At 38.3% G+C, this 17,255-nt stretch overlaps 2 protein-coding genes across 4 annotated transcripts in view; one reads left to right on the top strand and one right to left on the bottom strand.

The window, feature by feature from the left end:
• Positions 1–331: 331 nt before the first annotated feature.
• On the bottom strand, positions 332–10,599 carry LOC103466877 (mitogen-activated protein kinase 14A). The gene is made up of 12 exons (XM_008412767.2): positions 10,385–10,599; positions 9,402–9,531; positions 7,283–7,341; positions 6,937–7,048; positions 5,213–5,242; positions 5,039–5,086; positions 4,029–4,143; positions 3,837–3,908; positions 3,483–3,562; positions 2,172–2,250; positions 1,831–2,004; positions 332–1,672 (listed from the first exon to the last, which is right to left on the bottom strand). Exons 1-12 carry the CDS (start codon positions 10,516–10,518, stop codon positions 1,611–1,613), a joined length of 1,095 nt encoding a protein of 364 aa, XP_008410989.1. The 5' UTR covers positions 10,519–10,599; the 3' UTR covers positions 332–1,610.
• Positions 10,600–13,409: 2,810 nt separating this feature from the next.
• The window catches only part of LOC103466876 (plexin-B1-like), an 85,075-nt gene continuing 81,229 nt past the window's right edge, over positions 13,410–17,255 (top strand). For 2 of the 3 annotated variants that reach the window (XM_008412763.2, XM_008412764.2), the window contains exon 1: positions 13,410–13,745. The gene's annotated coding sequence lies outside the window, so the exon portion shown is untranslated. The remainder of the gene's footprint in view (positions 13,746–17,255) is intronic. The other variant, XM_008412765.2, reaches the window with a different exon arrangement.

Here is a 17,255-nt window from a genome sequence, read left to right as displayed (position 1 = left end):
TATATAGTAGGAGCAAAGGTTTGTTACAAAGGAAAGTGTGCAGTCATCATTGGTTTGCATAAAATGGCACATTTAAATTGCGGGACACTGCAATGAAGAATATTCAACCTGTCCTGGAAAAACTAAAGGATGTTCTCGAGAGAATCCTGTTGCACCCAGGTGCAGAGCTTGCTGAATTGTGGCAACCGGTTGGTGTGCTACAGTGAGGGGAAAAATGTTTAAAGAGAAACATGAAGGACTAGAATTCTGCAGAAAAAAAAACAAGGAGATCATAATAATGGAGCTACTGTGGTGACTTTCTAGCCTGCCATACAACACCACTGAAACAGGGTCATCCTTAGGTTTTTATTTCAGTACATTTAGGCAGTTTTTAAACTTTTTTTTAATAAACATTTTAGTTGCCATTATTGGCATTCACAAGGGTTTAGGTTAAAAATTAATAACAGTCAGTTTCTTTGCTGACACGGAAATACATCTTAAATAAAGCACAGCTTACAACATTCCCACTTAAAAAACTGATTCAGTGTTTGTTGAGTTGCCATGGCTGCTCTAGATCTGTTTCTGGCCGTGAAAGGAGGAGGTAGATGTCAGACTTAAATACTGTTGGATAAACCACAGACTTTGATGTCACAGGGAGAAACACAGTTCTCTCCTGAAACTAGTCTTACCAACATGGACTGAAAGGCTAAGCAGAGAAGAAGAAACCATTACTCTAAACAACATAAAAATCCAGATTACAATTTGTAAATGTCCAAAGGATAATTTTTGGAGACATTCTCTGTGGTGTTATGTGGTGTTTGCGCACATGACCATTATTACATTTGGAGCAAGGAAAACTTTACAAGTGAACTTCACAAAGTTGATTAGAAAGGAAAATAATTCCATGCAGTGGGGAAACAGATGGCAGCACAAACAGACCTTCCAAATGGACAATGACCCACAGTACAGAGCTAAAATAGTTACAAAGTGGCTTAAGGACAACAATGTCAATGTTTTTGCAGTGGTCATTACAAAACATTCACTTCAGCCCCATTGAAATGTTGTAGCTTAAAACTGGTGTGTGTGAGTGACAAACCTGACTCAGTTACACCAGTTTATTCAGGAGGAATGGGACACGTTTGTAGCAAGCTATTATGAGAAGCTTATGGAATGAACCCCAGAATGTTTGAATCAAGTCATATGGTTTATGGGACAACTCTTCCAAATATTAAGAAAATGTAGGAAAACTAATGGATTTGAGGAAAGTTAAAAACAAGTCTATGTATCATTATGGTGACATATAGAAAGAAAAAAAATATTTTGTTAATCCTAGTTGACCAAAAACAGGGTATATGATGGGAAAAAGAATATGTGTCTTTGTATGGTGTATGTAAATATCTGGCTTCAACTGTAAAATTAATACATTTGCTAATAAAATAAACAGCATCTTTCCGCCATGGCTGTACAGGCAACCATATAAAGGAAAAACTACCCTTTACTGAATATGGTATCAAATGATAAACATGTAGCAAACATGCAGAAAAAATGCTAAAACAGTTCACGCTGCTTTAACCCCCTCCCCAGTTGTTCTTGACCTTTGAACCTGACACAGACAGCCACACCGACATGTCTTACATGGTTGTCTGGCCTGGGTTATCGGGGTCAAAAGTCATGATCTCCATGTGGATAAGACCTGGAAAACAGAAAGCAGTGTTGAATTTAGCAGAGAAATCTCTTGTGTACAAACAAATCTTTCAGGAATATGAGCTCGTCACTACACTCGGTGACTTCTCTTAGGATTTAGATCGTCTCAGTAGATAGCACTCGAGTCTTTAGCTTTGCCATACATACTCTTCCATTCTCCGACATCAAGCTCAAGGCTCTCGAAGGAGTCATCGTAAGGTTTGGAGTCTGGTTCTGAGTCTGGGTCGTGGTATTCTGACAGAAACGGGTGGGCCAGTCCTTGATTGGCTGTGAGCCTCTTCTCTGGATCCAGCAGCAACATCCCCTCCAGAAGGTTTACAGCTGGAAGCATCAGGACAGAAACCATCCCGTCTTCTATTAACCATCATAGATTTCAGACTCGGGTTGATTTTGACACTATTTACTTTAAGTGTTTCTATTAGCAGTGCACACTGTACTTTTTCTGGTATGTTATAGACCTAGAGTCAGGTCTGCATAAACAAACTCACCTTTCTCATTCATTGTTGGAAACACTTCTTTAAAATTCTTCTTCTTTTGTGAAGGCAGACCTTGCACATACGACTGTGCCTGAAAAATTAAAGACAGGAGTCACATGATTCTTCAGAAACTGACAAACACTGATGAAAATGAATGAAAACTTTCAAATAAATTAATCTCTTATTTCAGTAGCATAATCTCCATCCATTGTCTTCCGCTTATCCAGGGTTGAGTTACAGGGGCAGCAGCCTAAAAGCAGAGAAATCCAGACCTCCCTCTCCCCAACCACTTGGGCCTGCGCCTCCGGAGGATTCCCTAGACCAGCAGAGAAACATAGTCCCTGCAGTGTGTCCGGGGTCTTCCTCTGGGTCTGCTCCTGTTGGGATGTGCATAGAACATCTCAACAGGAAGGCATCCAGGAGGCATCCTAATTGGATTGCCCCAGTAACCTCAACTGGCTCCTCTTGACGTGAAGAAGCAGCACTCTGAGTCCCTCCAGGATGATCAAGCTTCTCACACTGTCTCTAAGCAAAAGCCCAGACACCATGATGTGACCATAGAAGAGGGCAGGAATATCATTAAACCAAGAGCTTTGCCTTTTGGCAGACATGGCAGACAGACCATGGCAGACAGGTGCAGCACCTGCATCACCACCACACAAATCCGCCTATTGACCTACTGCTACAATTTTCCCTCATTCACGAACAACACCCCAAGATACTTCACTCCTCAACTTGGGGCAAGACCTTGTCTCTGATCTGGTGAATGCACTCTACCCTGGTTCAACACCAGAAACGGGTAGTTCCTGATTTATATCTTGGCTGGTTCACACTCCACTGCAAACTACTCCAGGGAAAGGTTACAAACACAATTAGTGACAAAAGGACAACCTTGGTGGAGTCCAATTTACTGCTAAAAACTAGGACCAAACTCTGGCGTTAGTTGTAAAGAGATCTAACAGCCCTCAGTTCTGTGTATGGCCTGGTTCCCCATACACAGGACTATACAAGGGAGACATTTGGATGCCTTCTCCAAGTCCAAAAAACACATGTAGACTGATTTGGTGAACTCCCATGTGCCCTCCAGAAAAAAGAATGGTTAGAGAAACACAAAATAAACCTCCTTCCACAGATATCTCCATTTCGCATCTAAATTGGGGGGACCAGAAGAGAGAAAAGTTCTTCAATGAGAGGTTCAGGACATCAACTGCAGCAAATGATTAATTTATGCACATCTTGAACAGGTTTGCAAACAAATTTGTCTGCATCAGTAGCATACTGGAAATGTCAGTATGATTGTTTTGCAGACAAAAAATAACTCACATCTTTACTCTGCATCTTCTGCATGAGGGACGAGTCTGGTGTTCCTGTCAGATTGAGGATCTTCTTCAGCTGATCGATACCTGGATGCTTAGGGTAAGAAAACCAGGCAATCTGTTCAGTGTGAATCTGTTTAGCTGTCAACTCAATTTAATTTCAACAGATTCTTTTTAATACATTAAGCTAATATTAGCACACATACTGGTTTATATTCATGAGTATATGATTCAGCCATTTATTCCTTTCACATGTAGGAATAAGGATGGAAACTCAATTGTTAGATTGAAACTCATCCTTATTCTTTATCCTTATAATAATTGAGCATGAATATATCTGTAATAACACGCATGTGGATACTGTCATGTCCTGGGAAAAGCACCGTGCCAGTGATCATTTCAGCCAGGATGCAGGCGGCTGACCAGACGTCCACTGCAAAGAGGCACAATCTCAGTCACAAAAATCTGTTTGACAGGTTGTGTTGTGGCCTACTTTAATATTATATTTCATTTGAGACAAACTGATCTTAAATATGCATAGTATTGCTCTTACCTGTCTGACTGTAGTGCATCCAGTTGAAAATGACCTCAGGTGCTCTGTACCAGCGTGTGACCACATAACCAGTCATTTCACTCTCAGTTTGTCTCGCCAGACCAAAATCCAGAATCTAAAATGAATAACACTTGATTTTTTTCTATACCTTAATTCTGTGAATATTCAGTTTCGAGTTTTGCTGCAGATTCACAATAAAATTGTGGCCAGAACTTTGACTGACCTATTCCATTTTTTGTTTTTGCATTGCCCTGTTGTCCATAATACTACCACCACCCAGTTTCACTGTAGGAAATGTGAAGGTGTTAGTTTGTCTCCACACTTTACCTTTTGCAGTGGTGGACACACTTTGGCCAAACAGCTAATGGAAGAGATAATTTTTATCTTTTAGATAATGTCTCCAAAAATATTTAGCCTGCTTAGCTCACCCTAAATACATTTTTCTAATACATTCTGAAAGACTTATTTATTTGGCTATTTTGTAAAAAAAAAAAAAAAAAGTTAACCTCTCTGTTGTAGTTTTAATTATTGACTGTCAATAATTTTTCAAGTAGTCAGCCGTTTACATTCAGCCGTTTACATTCATGCTCATGAAGAGGATGGAGCCTGTTTATGCAGCATTTCCATTTCCTCTCTTCACCTTCCCTTTTTTTTCACAAAGCTTTGAGTAAATTTCAAGTAAGCAATAAATGAAGTAATGAAGTATAGCCTACAATAGAAAACAGTTACATGAACAATCAGGTGTGTTGATAAAAGCATACATAAAATTCATAAATACCAATTATTTTGAGAGACTCCATGCTCTCTTTGTGACACATGATGGGTACAACTATGGTTATACCCACAGCATTAATGGAAGCTATTGCTAATGCTTTAGCATTAGTTTCCACTAAATACTACATTGGCATAGGACTTTGGCATTAGTGGAACTAATGTGTATGCTTTAAGGTTATGGCAGCTAAATTTATAGTTTGCTTTGCCCACCACTGTCATACATTTTGAGAACTTACCTTTAATTCACAGGATTCACTCACTGCCAGATTGCCCGGCTTCAGATCCTACAACACACGAGCAACACCTTGGCATTAATTTCAACATATGTTTGCCCCTTTGCTGGCAGCAAAATAAAGAAAAATCTAAACGAGTTATAAATGACTTAGACATTTAAGTTGATGTATACCAACCCGATGTACGATCCCAGAAGAATGGATGTACTGCAGAGAACAACATGGATTTAAGAACATTAAGAAGACAGTAGAGAGATTATTTTTGTGAACTTAAGAGATGTTGGAAAAACATATCAAAAGGAGGAAACGTCTTAAGATATTTGCAGCTAATTAAAAGACATACACTAGTTTTACAGTTTGAATTGTGTTTCTAGTTTTGTTTTCACAAAGCACTGTTGGTTACATATTAACTAGCAGTGCCTGAGCGGATAAATGAGGATAAGGAAGACAAACACCCACAATGCACTCAGGCTGGGAATGGCATAAGGAACAGACTATCTTACAAGATTCCTTTGAACATACACTTACATTTATTTATTGTGTAATCAGAGTCATTTATTAACACAATAGTTAAATGCTTTTTCTTATACGAAACAGTGAGTAGTTGATGAACTATAGTTGATGAACTACAGTCGAAGAATTATTTTGTAAAGGCAGAAAACATAATTTTTTTCTGCAAATAAGATACACAGCTGAGATTAGACATGTACATACACTGAAGAACAATTTCTGGCATTCAATCAGAGCACACTTTCCCTACTTAAGGTTAATTTTGACTTACCAAAAAATATCTGTTTTCTGGAAGAAGTATTAACTTCATCAATGGGCCTCTGTTGCATTAGCTTGGTGTTGGTATTGACACTCCCTAAGCTCGGCCTCAGTTTTGCTCACAAAATGCTCTTTTTCTTCCCAGACGTGACCCTTATCTTTGTGATCTGGAAAGGCAGTTTTTTTTTCCTCTGTGCATGTTCCACCTTGTGCTGCTGCTGCTTCATTTTGTTAATATGACTTGGTTCAGACTTGTTGAAGCTGAGATATCTTGACATTTCCAACATGGTGAGATTGTTGCTGAGATTTTTTTACACCGACGCACAAGTGTGACAAACTCCATCAAAACTATGGAATATTTTACCTATCAGAGAATACATCTGTTAGCAGTGGCTGCATGTAAGTTGCTGTAATTTGTAGTCCTAAAAAGTGTTGACTCAGGGGAGCTGAATAGGAATCCAACCACATGTTCCAGATTTTTATTTATAAAGAAACAAAACAAAACAAAAAAATCCTTCTACTTTACAACTGTGCACTACTTTGTGTTGGTCTAGCACTTAAAATCTAAATAAAACACATACATGTGTTATTCAAAAGAAAATAAACTTTCGCAATACACAAAGATCTGCATAATAAGCTTATTTGGAAGGCATGGATGTGACGATCTGTGTTTTCTGTATAGTTATTTTTGAGGTTGTTCTGTGTCTAGATCTGTTTTCCACTGTGAGTCTCTGTCTTCCYTRCTGATCGCTCCCAGCTGTGTCTAGTTACCTGATTACCCTCTCTGTGTACTTAAACCCACCTGTTGTCTTTGTCTCTTGTTGGGTCCTCGACTTTTGTTTGTTGATTGCACTGTCTACGTTTGTCGCTGTCACAGTTGAACTGGATAGTCCTGTGTCGGCCTCAACTCTTCATCTCAGTCTAGCGTTTTATACAGTTATACTGTCCTGGACTGTTTGAGCTTTTGTTCATCATTAAATCACCCTTTTCATCTACATCCTGGGTCTGCCTGCGTCTACCTCACCACCCACACCACAGATCATGATAATGGAGGTGGTAGTATATCACAAATGACCCAGTAGGATATCGTAAATAAACCTAATAATAATAATAATAATAATCAAATCACTCACCTTCAGGCCTCTTAGGAGTTGATAAAACAGATATGTGATGATGCGATCGGATAATCTCTTTCTCTTCATAATGTGGCCCAGATCCTGGGCTACAAAGGGCATCACCATATAACTAAAGATTGACAGATATCAAGGGAGAAAAGAAACACAAGATAAACAAAAAAATAGAATCCTGGGCCTAAACGTTCACGATATATAAAGCAATTAAAAAAGATTTAGACAGTTAAAAGCACAGGGGATCAACATTTGAATGAACAAACCAAGTAAAAACAAGCAGGCAGGACAAAGCTGAAACATTGAATCAAACTCAATAAGCTGCAGAAACCAGCAGGAATTTTCCACTTACAAGGTTTGGAATTTCTCCAGCGTGGGGTCAGGCGTAAAGACGTCAAGAAGGCAGATCACCTTTAAAGAAAAAAGAACTAATCAATAAACAAGCTCAAACCTTAGGATATTTACTTGTGATAATTTTTCTGTTGTTTATATTTACATTAAAACACATTTACACCAGCCTGGATCATTGACATAACAGCAGGACGGATCCAGAGTTTCATGTTTTTCTGTCAAATTTTGACCCTACCACGAGGCAACTTAAATCAACATTAAGACCAAGCACATTACCAATCTGTTCCTGTCCAATCGTTCAGCACCTGGGTGAACTGTAGCCTCAGCTTCCTGTTCTTAGCTGACTGGTGTTGGCATCTGGTATGATGTTCTACTGATGTTTGAAGTGTTAGGTGCTTAGAGGTGGTATTCTGAATGCCTTAACTGTAGCAAATGGTCATTTTGGCTACTACTACCTATCATGACTCTACGCTCTGTAAACCAGGAGATGGTTCGGCATGCCGATGCTCTGTTGGAATTTGATCAGGCATAAACAGAGGCGAGTTGGTATTTGTGTTAGCAAACAGTCCAACATATGTAACTAACAAAGTGTCTGCTGAGTGTATTTTTTACACTTCAAAGTGTGAAATATACATTTTGTTTACATCTTTGTTCCTAGAGGGCAATACATTTGGAAATGTATTTTAAGAAAAAAGGAATCTAATATAAAGTTAAAAAAACAAGGTTTTATGGAGGATAATGAGTTGATCCGGATCAATTATTAGGGAGGGGGAACATGTGAAAAGGTTGTTGCTGATAGTTTCAGGTCTCCTAGGCAACTTCTGCTCCATAAAGGTTCTGATAACAAACATCTCATCCAGCATGCCAGAACACTGCCCTGAGATTTCGAGCTTTTCTATTGCTTATCGGCAAAATCAACTTTATTTGAAAGAAGAGGAAACATTTTGAGCAAGATTAGAAAGGTAGGGGTAACCTTAATGTTGAAATATGCAACTTCACCTGAGGTGCCATACGGTTGTAACAGAAACTGATTTCAAGAGAAAACCAGTAGAGAGGTATTTTTCTCAATTAAGTATGTAGGCTAAGGAAGAATTTGCTCCTTTACCAGTTGCTGCAGGTTTTACTTTTTTGTCACAATTGCAAATTTGAGAACATCAAACAAACTTTAACATCAGACAAAGAACCATTGTCAATACAAAAATGCATTTTCAAATGATTAAATTTGTTAAGAGAACTAATGCATCCAAAACCAGTCTAGTTGAAAAACGAACCATTCCCTAACCGTGATAGCTTAACACTGAATCTTTTAAATCTGCTCTTCTTTTGTTAGCCAAACTGAAGGATTTCCAAGCATGATTGGTCTGTTAAAAGTTATGCCTCATCTCAACTGGATTTAAAGAGGCAGTACTATGTAATTAGTATTATGCACTTAGTGCCATCTTATTGCACAATCAAGAAACTGTTACCTTTAGTTGTTATAAAAATGCAACATATACCAAATATGACTTAAAAGATATTTGACTTCATTATAAGAGAAGCTTAGTGGCTCAGTAGCTCCAATCAGATGTTTTACACAGATGAATGGTTGCCACGAGAGATTAAAGAATTTCTCCTTTAATCTCTAACTAGCTCCTTCTGACTAGCCAGAAGCAATTACCATCAGCTGGTGGAACTGGGCATCTGCTGAGCTCATAGAAGCTACTTCTCAATGAAAAGCTGGCAAAAATGTTGTTAAAGGGTTAATAGAAGAGCCATGTGGTGATGATGTCCTGAAGGCAAAGTTTCAGACAGAGCAGGAGTTTTTAAAGAGACAGAGGTCCAATTTCAAGGCGTTAAATTGCAAAGTAAAATTTCTTTTAAGTCATATTTGATATATACAGCATTTTTAACAACTGAAAGAAACATAGCTACTTGATTGTGCTATAAAATGGCACTAAGTTTCTGGAAACACAAAATACAGATTTTTGTGTTTACTTGGGCTATGTTTGTCTGATGTTGAATCTTGATGATTTGAATAGTTCAAGTGTTACTAAGTCATCTAAGGAGAGAAATATGTTTTTCACATCACTGTACTTGTAGAAAGCAAACTAATTGTCATTTCCTGCAACGTTTCTTCTCACATTGTCGTGCTGAATGTGGCGGAGCAGCCTGAGCTCCCTATAGGCCCGCTTCGCATGGATGAGGGACTGAAAGGGTCGATACAGCTTCTTGATCGCCACCTTCTCTTTGGTCTTCTGGTCGATGGCGGAGCTAAAACAAGATTAAACACACTGTCTTATTGACATGGTACACACTGGCTCACATGACACACACGGATACTCTGATGGAAGTCAGGAACCTAAGGGTTGTTGTTTTCTGACACACCTTTTGTCTATATATCAGTATAATTATCAGCATCACTTTATTATTGTCCCTGTCGGGAGATTGGCCAGATCTGAACCAAAACAACATCAGTGTTAACAGACTGTAACTCATCAGCAGAATCTACAGTTTCAGTGTCAAGAATCTGTGTAGATTCTTGACACAGTTCTTTCTAGTGGTCTCCCACTGAAACAGCTCACATTCCTGCCTGTTGTGTTGAAAAGGTTTGTGGTTGAGATTCTTGTCATTTTGGAGGACCTGCATTGACTTGCCGATCTGCTTCAGGCAGACAAACACTGTTTCTGTTAGCAAAACCATTTGATCCGGGGTCTCGGACTGCCTAAACCACACAGCTGTGGAATGCATACAGTATTTAGGTCCTAAAAATACACAGGATAAATAGGACGTCAGTCAATTTACATTAAAACTCAGTCAAAGGCTTGGAATACTTTAGAATTTTAGAGCAGCACTGATCTATAAAACTATAGCAGCAGCTTGACAATGTTTAAGACTGATTAAAGGAACAGCGGGAACATTAGAAAAGTTAGGGTCTGGTTTTGGATCTGAACTGTGTACCATAGATCTGAATGATAACAGGCAAAAAGGTAACACTAAAATGTAAATTAGAAAAACTCAAATCTAAATTTGTGACTATATGACATATCGATTATAATTTTGAAAATTTTGAAATTGTGACTATTTTTCATCAAATGTTTTCGCACCCTGCCCGGGGTAAACTCACCATACTGTGCCGTAGGCTCCGGAACCGACTGCCAGCAGCGTCGTGTATCTCTCCGTGACGTCCCAGGTGGTTTTCTGCACCTCCACCCGGTGGAAACCCGGCCTGACGGGAGAATTCCTGACCGGAGACTGCATGGCGACCCGGGATTTCAGGTCGCTGCGGGCACTTTGACCGCGCGCGCTGTTTCTACCTGACAGGTGGGGTCTGTTCMGCCGGAAGGGAGGGAGCGCGCGCGTGGGAGACGCCTCCGCGCGTTTCCAGACACGTTTCTTTAGTTTTTATTAGCTGCAGAAAATCCAACATTTGATGAGTTTAAGAAATTCATTGAACACATTTCAAAGCTGAAAAAAAACTAAGCATGATTCACGTTTTGCTGTCTAAATTATTTCCTTGATCATTAATCATTATCTGCTTTTAAATCGATGTTGGACTTTGCGCCTGCTTTATTTACAAGAAGGGAAGAGAAGAATTCATACAATCCACGTTTCTGAAATTCTAACCTTGGTGGGGCAAAATAGTGGGTTATTATTATTATTATTATTATTATTATTATTATTATTATTATTGTGTTGTTTTCTGTTTCTTTCACATTTGTTAAAGGATTTAAAAACACGGTTATGGGTCTTAAATAGTATTTATATAGGAGTCCATTACTGACGTTTTGAAGCAAATCAAATTGTTATGAGACATTACTATTGAAGGCTATGTCAAAATTTTACAAAAATAAAGACTGATTATAGCAATAAAATGCTGTTGTGAATCTATGTTAGGACTTCAAGTCATATGATAAAGTTAGGTCACCACATCACATCTACATCTCCTTGAGGAAGGAGGGCTGTTAAGTTTTCTATGTTTCAGGAATATTAGTGTATTATTGTGTGTTAATAGTTTGAATCCGATGCAGCTGGGTGGATTTTTGCTCACTTTTTTATTTAATTATAGTTGTTGTGATGCATAACTATCCTTAGCTATCCTATAACTATCCTAACTATTCTACCTGTATCCCTAGGTATCCTAAGGGATACCTTAGGATCCCTTAGATCCCTAGGATCCCTTAGGATCCTAGGGATCCTAGGGATACAGGTATCCCTAGGATACCTGTATCCTAAGGATAGCTGTATCCTTATACATCACAACAACTACTATGGATAGCTAAGGATACCTGTATCCTTAGGATACAGGTATCCTAGGGATACAGGTATCCTAAGGATACAGGTATCCTAGGGATACAGGTATCCTAAGGATACAGCTATCCATGATATGAGTCATAACTCGTGATATGAGTTACAACATTTCATTTCCCTCTGGGATAAATAAAGCATTTTTAAATTAATTTCATTAATGTAGATTTATTTAGATATCAAAGCCTTCTTTCTTACTTCTCAAGAATAAAACATCTCTTAGAAGGACTACAACAAAAAAGAAAACTATTTCACAAATATACAGTTAACTTGCGATTAAAAGGGACTAAAAATGTCACATATGAACAATTTAAAATTCACTTTCCTAAAAGTAATGGCCTAAGTCAGTTTTTGCAAGAAGTAATTCACCACCTTTTTCTTTCCAAAAGATGTTCTAGGCAACGAAAACAACAAAGCAAAACAAAACAAAACACAACAAAAAACACTTGGCAAAAAAAATTACCAATATTTTAGGAAGGTGACGGGATTCTTTTTAAAAAACAGTTCTACGTCTCAACCAGCAGAGGGCAGTGTCATCCTATCCGGGCTTTAACTGGTCAATTTCATCTTCACTGAGTTAAATCTGTTTTGATGTCCATCATCAGTTAACATATCGATCTAAAACTGGGTAATTATAACAGTGTAGTTGTAACTACATAAAACAGTGCAGTTGTTTTGAGATATTGAGGTTAGATGATAGTGAAAGATATAGTGAAAGGAACTGTCAGCCAGCAGGAATAAAACTCTTTCTACAAGTGCTGAAAAATGTAAAAGAAAAAGTTAAAGTGTGGGAAATTTAATCACAGAAGTGGTTTTATAATATCATATAAATTCCATGCTTTCTAGCTGAATATTGAGTGTTACTGGCAACCTCCAGCATGCAACAAGGAGCTGACAGATTAGACAGAGTGTGAAGCCAGCAGAGGTATGACATATTTCCAGAAAAGGATTTTCAAAAGAGAAGCGCCTGAATTTAAACTGTCCGGCACAAAGTGTAAAACAGTTTGTTTATTAAGCCTTAGTCATAGACAGAATCATTTATTTTAACATTTAAAGTATTTTCCTGATTGAATAACTGAACTGATTTTAATAAATTAATAGAGCAAAGGCTACTAAAGACTTGAGACTGGGAGAATCCCAGTCTCCCCTCCCCACAGGACAATGACCTTTAACATACAGCCAGAGCTACAATGTAATGGCAAAACTTAAAAAATGTATGTTTCTCAGTTTTCAAAACATTGACTGACATGAGCTATTTTTCTAAACAGGATGAAAAAAAAAATCTCAGTCTCTAGATGTACATAAACATTACTGACACAAAGTATTAGTTTAAAAGCTTTTTGGAAAAAAATGAGAAGAGTTTTTTTTCTGCTTGAATTTATTTTGCAATTTTATATATTTGCATTTTTTTAATCTAGAAAAGGATTTATTTAAAAATTCCCATCTTGGAATCCTCTCCTCTAACCCATCTCTACTTGTGTGAGACACACAACCAATACAGAAGACACATGCTTTTTTTCTCATAAATATTACAGAAATGTATTCTAAATGTGTAAAATAAAAATACCCTAATATGTTCTGCCATCGATTGAAGGCAAGACCAATTAACAACTACAGCCTGAAGAACATTTATAATTTAGAACAATAATTGTGACCCGTCCAGGGGAAGGACATTTTAGCCTCTCGCCCGAAATGTCTCGCTGGAGATAGGCACCAGCACTCCTCTCGACTCCATAAGGGTGTAAAGAAATTGGACGGATTCTTAACATTTTTTACTTTATTTTGAAGGTGAACACAAGCACTTCCTGTCACCGGGCCCGTCTGACTCCGTGTTGTCTTGTCGCGAGCCGTTTGTCTGCTCTAACTGTTGTTGAAAGCTCTTAGATGTGCAGGGAGCTGAGTGTCCTGAAGCGGAAGAAAGCACCTACTTTCACTCACACTGCCATCCTCTGGACTCGTTTTTATAGTTTTCATCTTTTATAAGCTGACCGGAATTCGGTTTTCAACTCTTGCTTTTAGTGTAGTTAATTCCACTAAAGTCCCTTTTTTTTATTTCCTCTGTTTGCCGCTCTGTAGTGAAGTGGAAGCTGAGTCTCATCAGCTGCGAGAACAAACGTGGATGTGAAGCTGCTTCCCTGCTCAACATGAACGGCTGAGTCACCAACTTTAGCACCTAACAGGTAAGCTTAACACCGGCATGTTCACGTGAAAACGGAAAAAAATGGGAGGAAAAAAAAAAGAAAAGAATAACAATGAAACGTTCCGTGTTTTTATTAGAAGTTTGAATTGAGTTGTGCTATACAGGTGTATCAGTGTCCCATTTCTCTGTTATTTTGCCCTCGACTGTTAAGATTGTGAACTCAGTCTCCACGCTGGTGGGACCTCACTCTTTAGTCAGCTGATACAGGAATGTCTGAGAGCTGTGGGAGCCAGGCGTTCACCTGCCGCTGTGGCGCAGCTGCCTCCATCAAAGAGCAGACCCGTCTGCCAACACCAGCTGAAGGGGACACAAGTTTCCAGGCTGTGAAATATGCGCKCAGTTTTCTGGATGGTCGGCATGGTGGTGAAACACGAGCGGGGCTGATAAAAACCTTTCCCTCCCTCGCGCTCTGTCTCCTGGGAGCAGAGAACAGTAGAAATGCGCGTGTCAGACAGGAATTCCTCCTCGGGGTGACTTTTTTTTTTATTTTATGGCTATAAATGGAAGATGGAGAGGTTCATTCGGCTGCAGCTCTCTCCGTGTTCTTTGCCAGCTGTCAGATTTAATCTGGCAGAATCGGTGGAAACGAACGGCACATGAATAAACCAGAACCAATGCCTCGACGCAAACTGAACTCTGCTGAACTGCAAGAAGTCCTCCTTTTTACGTTTTGATAAAGGACTTCCCATCTATTCTGAAACGTGCATAAAGATTCTTGTGGTTTTAGACAGCCCAGCCTTTAACCTCAATCATGTGGCTCTTTGTCTCCAGACATTTTTCAATAGCTGGCCATCTGCTTACTGAGGGCTCTGCTCCAAAGAATGATATCACATTACCTACTCTGGACCGTGGGGGATGACTGGATGTGTGTCTTTATGGTATTATCAGGAACACTGTTCTTTACAAAAGTTTAATTGTTCTATAGGTCCACTTTGTTTATTGTTTAACTGCCCTGTACCGTTCGTTACCTGTCCATTAATACCAATGTCAAAATTAAAATGTCCTTCAGTTAAATTTATTTGAAGTCTGATATCCTGATTTTGAACAGTCCGATTCTTTTTTGCTTCTTCAGCCTTTATGCAACCAGGGAATCACTATTGAGATCAAGATATTTTTAGGGAGACTTGGCAAAGATGGGCAGCGCCATCAAGCATTATTTATATTACATATAAATAACATGCACAAAGATTCATTAAAAGGAGTGATAACCTGGAACACAATTTGTAAAATGCTACATCAGAAAGAAAAACAAGGTGGTTTTCTGTTCGATCATCAATCTTTTATAAAGCCTGACCTGCCAATTCCAATTTTGGCTGATACTGATTTTTATGTATTTTTTTGAATGAAAAGTTGCTAGCAGAGCAAATGGGGACAGTGTCTGATTGTAAGATCTTTGTGGAGGTAGACAAGATCGGTGGATAGTATCGGCTTCTTATGAAATTATCGTCTGATCTCCCAAGATTAAGAAAATTGGGGCCAATTTACCGGCGCACCCCTATTAAAAAGATTGACAATTTGAAGGAGCCATCTCCAAAACCATAAATCTAACTTCAAACTCACTCAGCAGATCAAACTGTTAAGCTGCAGTGTGTTCTATGTTGTGTGGGAAAATGTATATATTTTTTTGTTTTTCCAAGCTCGGTGCTGACGTTTGGAACAGAAAGCAGGAACTGTTTATTGGAAGACAAGAAGTATTGCCCAGAGCTCTTTTCTTTTTTCATTTTACACAGATGAATTGGAGGAAGACAAAGAATTAAAGAATAGAGAGTGTACCAACCACAGAAGCACAAGCAAAATGTCCCATAATCAAACACATAAAAAATGCAGGAAAACCACAACAGGGATCAAATGTAGTCTCATCTTAAAGGTAGCTAAAAATCAGAAATTTTTCTTAAAAGTATTCAGAACAAGCTCCAGCTGAAGTAACGTATTCTGAAACACATTAAAAGCAACTGTGCTTCATTACCAGTTCAAACAATACATGTCATCAACATAGAAGTGCATATTTATGTAAGCCACATTATGGCCCTGGTTATTTATGTGTTTAGAAAATATAAAAGGTGACCAAAAATAGAACCGTGAGGTACACCGTTAGAAACCGTCACAAATTCAGAGCACAGACCATAGTTTCTGATGAACTGAGATCTGTTGTCAAGATGGTCTGAGAACCAGCTACTTTTTATGAAAGCTATTTAAAAGCCTCTACTTTAAAACATCATGGTTAATTATGTCAGAAGCTTTAGTGAAATGTATAAAAAGTGATGTACAATACTGCTGCTTATCAAGTACAGCCAAAATGTCCCCAGCATTGCTGGTTTGCAGCTAGGTAATGACTGATGTTGGTATCTGATGCTCAGATTTTGATAGCTAGCCAATCTGCTGTGATACTTTTGGACTTTTGTCTGCTGAACTCTGCAGGTCAACATCCCTGAGGAAGGAACAAACTGATGTCATTTTTCTATTGAAAATGTCTAGCTAATGCTGGAAAAAGCACATTTTGGGGTTTTCACCTACAGTAAAAGCTTCCACACTAAAGAATGTTGTTGACTGTGCTGTTCACCTATCGGAAAAAAGTTTAGACAATTACATTTCCTGTGTTTGTAGTTACTGACCGTTTCTGTTCATCCATAGGTGCAACAAAATTTTTTAAACTTTTTTTCTTTTTTGCGTTGTCTTAAGTTAGTTTAAACGTACACATAAATACTTGCCGTTGGTTATGCCTGTCACAAAAATTTGTTGAACGATAAATTGTCCCAGAAGTTATTGCGATAAATATTAATATTGTTGCTTTTGATTTTCAAGTAATACAAATGGTGATGGCATAATAATGCAAGAACACATTCTCAACAATCAATATATTTTAAATTATAATGAACATTTACACTAGAGCTGGAAGACATTTTACATATCCAATGTAAAAAAAACAAAAAAACATCAGAAACAACAAATAAATAAATAATGAAGTCTCCGTAAACAAAATTGTCCTTAAAAAAGGACCAGACTGAAGACTTCTGTCATCCAATTATGGTAGAAAGAGAGAAAAGAGAAAAATAATAAATTATGCAAATGGAAATCATGGAGTTTAGGTGCATGTGATTAATTGATTTCTGGCTTACTGCAACAGGCCTGCCATCGATGGCATTAATAACTCCCCAAGCTAGTATTTTCACTGAGTAAAAAAAAAAAAAATCAGGTTCCTGTCTCAAGCAAATTCATCGGTATAATGCTAGCCTGAAATCACCAATTCTTATTCCTACTAAAAAATTCAAGGCAGTTTTTCAGAAATCCCTCTTTGTGGTCAAACTGGTGGGATTTTAGTGGTTTTAAAATGAATGGCTCACAGGAAGCGATTAGTTTTGCCTCTTATTCTGCTCAGACCTTTCATGACACATAAAGAGCAGTGGTTCGAAAGGCCACTTCAGACGCAGCTGGTCACTGAAAGGCAGCGCTCTGCCGCTGAAACCACCACTTTCCTTTTCCTTTCTATCCA

This window comes from Poecilia reticulata, linkage group LG7 (genome assembly GCF_000633615.1).
Source record: "Poecilia reticulata strain Guanapo linkage group LG7, Guppy_female_1.0+MT, whole genome shotgun sequence".
NCBI classification, from domain to species: domain Eukaryota; kingdom Metazoa; phylum Chordata; class Actinopteri; order Cyprinodontiformes; family Poeciliidae; genus Poecilia; species Poecilia reticulata.
Note: the sequence above shows the minus strand (reverse complement) of the source record. Positions and strands in the feature narration are given on the sequence as shown.

Bases quoted from the DNA above. Each gene is read 5' to 3' on its own strand.
- LOC103466877 (XM_008412767.2), bottom strand. From the start codon at position 10,518: ATGCAGTCTCCGGTCAGGAATTCTCCCGTCAGGCCGGGTTTCCACCGG. The intron at 3,563-3,836 runs GTATCCACATGC...CTAAGCATCCAG, and splicing joins GCTTTTCCCAGGACATGACA to GTATCGATCAGCTGAAGAAG. The intron at 1,673-1,830 runs GTATGTATGGCA...TCTGTTTTCCAG, and splicing joins TGATGTCGGAGAATGGAAGA to GTCTTATCCACATGGAGATC.